General features: G+C 48.9%; 1 protein-coding gene across 1 annotated transcript in view; it reads left to right on the plus strand.

The window, feature by feature from the left end:
- The window catches only part of LOC119416589 (Ig-like V-type domain-containing protein FAM187A), a 178,727-nt gene that overhangs the window by 73,055 nt on the left and 101,067 nt on the right, over positions 1-4,605 (plus strand). The window contains exon 9 of the mRNA XM_037683778.1: positions 4,300-4,327. Within this exon, the coding sequence (XP_037539706.1) occupies positions 4,300-4,327 (28 nt within the window). The remainder of the gene's footprint in view (positions 1-4,299; positions 4,328-4,605) is intronic.

Consider the following 4,605-nt stretch of genomic DNA (forward strand, 5'->3'; position numbering starts at 1 on the left):
CCCCCCCCCCCCCCCAAGAATCGCCTCCAGGCGACCTGAGGTGCTTTTAGGGGTGTGCTCTGAAGAACGTGGTGAGCAGATTTGGGTCTAAAATGAACGAGCGGGGAATCTAGGATCTGTCCTCGGGACCGTATCCCTCCCAGTCCACAAGATACTGGAAACCCCTGCCTCGACGTCTGACGTCCAAAATGGTGCGAACCATGAAGGCGGGATGGTTGTCGATCAGTTGGGCGGGTGGAGGGAGGTCGGTAGGCAGGCACAGAGGACTCTCGGAGACCGGCTTCACCTGATAGATGTGGAATGTGGGATGGATCCTCATTGAGCTGGGGAGTTGAAGGCGGACTACTGTGGGGTTGATTATTCTTGTGATGGTGAAAGGGCTAATGAATCGTGGAGCCATCTTTCTTGGAATGTCCTTCAGTTGAATGTCTCTTGTTGAAAGCCAAACCTTTTGGCCCACCTGGTAAGACGGGGCAGAGGAACGGTGTCGGTCGGTGTACCTCTTGTTCTGAGCTGCGGTGCGTAGAAGGGCTGCTCTCGTTTGCAGCCAAACGCGTCGACATCGACGGAAGTGGTGCTGGACAGATGGCACCGTGATGTCCGTCTCAAGACTAGGAAATAAAGGAGGAAGGTATCCCAGAGAGGCTTCGAACGGGGACATACCTGTGGCTGTGGATCTGTGTGCGTTGTGGGCATACTCCACCCACACCAGATGTTGAGACCAGGCTGAGGGATTGCTCTCCACGACACAACGAAGGGTGTTCTCAAGTTCCTGGTTACACTTCTCAGCCTGGCCGTTAGACTGTGGGTAGTAACCTGAAGTCAGACTTGCAGATGCCCCTAGGGTTTTACAAAATGAGCGCCAGATCTGGGAAATAAACTGTGGTCCACGGTCAGAAACAACGTCGGAGGGGATACCGTGGATTCGGAAAACATGCTGGATTAATAATTGTGTCGTCTCGAGAGCAGAAGGTAACTTGACTAAGGGAATGAAATGAGCCGACTTAGAGAATCGGTCAATGACAGTCAAGATGACCGTGTTACCTTCGGACGGGGGAAGTCTAGCGACAAAGTCCACCAATATGTGGGACCAAGGGCCGCTGGGTGAGGGTAGTGGTTGTAGGAGTCCGGCCGGGGGTTGATTTCCTGTCTTATTGCGGGTGCAAGTGGCAAAGGCAGCAACAAAGTCCTTAACGTCCTGGGTCAATGTCGGCCACCAGAAGTGGGACTTAGTTAGGGACAACATGCGGGTAACTCCTGGGTGACAAGAAAGTTTGTTAGTGTGAACCCACTCCAGTACCTTAGCCCTCATGACAGAGGGGACAAACAGGGTTCCGGGGGGTCCCAGGCCGGCATCGGGCTCCTCCTTTTGGGTATCGTGGACCTCCTGCTCAATGGGCCATGTGAGAGCCCCCATGATACATGTTAAGGGAACGATACGTTCCTCGAGTTCAGGACCATCTGGGGGAGAGAATTGTCGGGACAGGGCATCCGGCTTGACATTCTTAGAACCAGGCCTATAAGTCAATATATAATGGAACCGATTAAAGAATAAAGACCACCGTGCCTGTCTGGGGGTTAATCTTTTAGCGTCCCTGAGATAGGTCAAGTTTTTGTGGTCGGTCCATATGAGGAAGGGGATCTCTGTACCCTCCAACCAATGACGCCACTCTTCTAAAGCCAGTTTGACGGCTAGTAATTCACGATTTCCCACATCGTAATTACGCTCGGCTTGGGACAAACGCAGAGAAAAGAAAGCACAGGGGTGTACCTTATTGTCTTTGGGGGATCTCTGAGAAAGAACGGCACCTACCCCAGTATCGGAGGCGTCCACCTCCAGGATGAACTGGCCTTCTGGATCAGGATGGCAGAGGATGGGTGAGGTTGAGAAGAGTTGTTTCAATTTTTTGAAGGCAGTGTCTGCTTCTGTAGTCCATCTGAATGTTCTGTTAACTGAGGTAAGTTGGGAGAGTGGTGCGGCAATACGGCTGTAGTCTCTAATGAAGCGTCTGTAGAAGTTTGCAAAACCAAGAAAGCGTTGAAGCTGTTTACGGGTCTCAGGAATGGGCCATTCTACTACAGCTTTGATTTTTTCAGGGTCGGTACGATAATGTCCTTCCCCGAATATAAACCCCAGAAAGGAAACGGATGAAGTATGAAACTCACACTTTTCACCTTTGACAAATAATTGATTCTCATATAGTCGCTGAAGAACTTTTCTGACCCTCTTGATGTGTTCCTCCTTGTCATGTGAGTAGATTAGGATATCATCAAGATATACAAAAACGAACTCCCCTAAAAAGTCTCTGAGTACGTCATTGACTAACGCCTGGAAGACTGCAGGAGCGTTAGTGAGACCAAATGGCATAACTAAATATTCGAAATGACCCAAAGGGGTCGGGAAGGCCGTCTTCCATTCGTCACCCTCCTTAATACGAACCAAATGATATGCGTTACGCAAATCTAACTTTGTAAAAATGGTGGCCGATTGTAATTGTTCATGTATGGAGTCAATAAGCGGAAGAGGATATTTGTTTTTTACCGTAATGTTATTTAAACCCCAGTAATCGATACAAGGATGGAGGGTCTTATCTTTTTTGGATACAAAGAAGAACCCGGCCCCCACCGGGGAGGTGGATGGACGAATAATACCGGAGTCAAGTGACTCCTCAATGTACTCCTTCATGGAGTCCCTCTCGGGTCCGGAGAGGTTGAACAAACGACTAGCTGGTAAGGGAGCCCCCGGAAAAAGATCTATAGCACAGTCGTATGGTCGATGTGGCGGCAAGGACAAGGCTCTCTGTTTACTAAAAACAGGAGAGAGATTGTGATACTCAGGCGGAATGGAAGTTAAGTCAATTTGTTCTATATTGGTGTCTTGTTTGGTTGCATTAGAGATTCCAGAGCGGAGACAGTGTTTTAGACACCTTCCTCTCCGTTTCTCTATTCTGCCAAGTTCCCAATTAATGTGAGGGTTGTGGAGTTTTAACCAGGGGTATCCTAAGATTACTTGGTCATGGGGTGAATCGAAAACAAAGAAACTGACGTGTTCGTGGTGATTGCCGGATGTAATTAAGTGTAAGTCAGTGGTGCGGTGTTGGACCTGGGATAGTGTATCGCCTGTGATACCTGTGATGGAAACGGTGGGTATTTTTACAGTGGGTAGTGACAATTCGGATACCAGACTTTGACTAATTAAATTCTTTTCAGCGCCGGAGTCTATGAGTGCAGAAACGGGGAAGCGGTTGTGATTATATTCAATGACCGTAGCAATGGTCAGTCTACTTAATGGGGAAAGCAAAGAAGTCCCCACCAATATCTCCCTCTTTATTGGTGGGTGTTCTCGTTTCCTTGAATCGGACAGTCGGCAACAAGATGCCTATTTTGGCCACAATAGAAACATAACCCTTGTTCTCTGCGTTTTTGTCTAACGTCGGGAGTAAGATGGGTGCGTCCCACCTGCATGGGCTCTGACTCAGGTAAAGAGAGTGAAGGGGGTGACGCGTGGGTAAAAAGATTTTGGAATTTGGAGTACGAAGGTGACTCTTTACCACGGACAACACTGAGTGACGGACCCGAACCGGAAGTGGTGGTACGTTGGGAGTTGTAGTCCCATTCCCGCTGTCGCTCGCGGAAACGCTCATCGATTGAAATGGCCAGATTAATGAGAGCGTCAAAGTTGGACGGCTTGTCCCTAGTGGCAATCTGGTCCTTTAACGGATCCGATAAGGAATTTAGAAAAGTTCCCTGTAGTGCTCTCTCGTTCCATCCGGTTTGTGCGACAAGGATGCGGAACTCGAGGGCGTGTTTGGCTACTGGTCGCCGGCCCTGACGTAAGCCCAGGAGATGTTTCTCTGCATTGGGACCCGATAGTGGTCTGTCGAATATCCTGCGAAACTCGGTAAGTACACTACTAAAAGAAATAACTTTTAAATCATGCTGGCGGAGAAAAGAAGTTGCCCACCTGAGTGCGTTACCCTTTAACTGGCTCGTAAAGTAGGTGATCTTAGCGTTTTCTGAGGAATAGAGCCTGGGGGCTCCGCTGAATGCGAGCTCACATTGGAGGAGAAAGCCGTCACATTGTTCTGGGTCACCGTAAAAAAGTTCTGACGGTTTTACCAGTAATTGTGGCTCCGATGAGTGTCTCGCCGAGCATGTGCACGTGTGACTGTTCTCAGGGGTTTCTGCTGCGACTGTAGGAGGAGAAGGAGAGAGAGTCTGTTTAATTGAACAAACCATACCCCCTAGCTCCTGTAGATTTGCTTGAGTTTGTTGTTGTTGCTGGATCATTTGGGAGAGGATCTTCTCAAGCTGGTTTACTCGCTCTGTTTGCGACGAGGATGTGGCTTGGTCGTTCCGAGCCTCGTTCTGGGTTTGGTCTGGCTGGAGCATTTCTGTTGTATGTGCGGGCAACCCAGTTGTAACGAGACCCAGAACGACACAAGACTCAGGCTACGAAAAGTGATGTTTATTTACAGTGATAGAAAATATATACAATATATACAGGGCCCTGGGACTGGAACTCCTGGAAGAGGGGAAATAGTTTTTTCAGGTCGTGAGCAGGTAAGTGACACAGGAGAAAAGGATTTGATATTTGTTGTTTCT

This window comes from Nematolebias whitei, chromosome 11, assembly GCF_014905685.2.
Source record: "Nematolebias whitei isolate Nwh7 chromosome 11, NemWhi1, whole genome shotgun sequence".
NCBI lineage: Eukaryota > Metazoa > Chordata > Actinopteri > Cyprinodontiformes > Rivulidae > Nematolebias > Nematolebias whitei.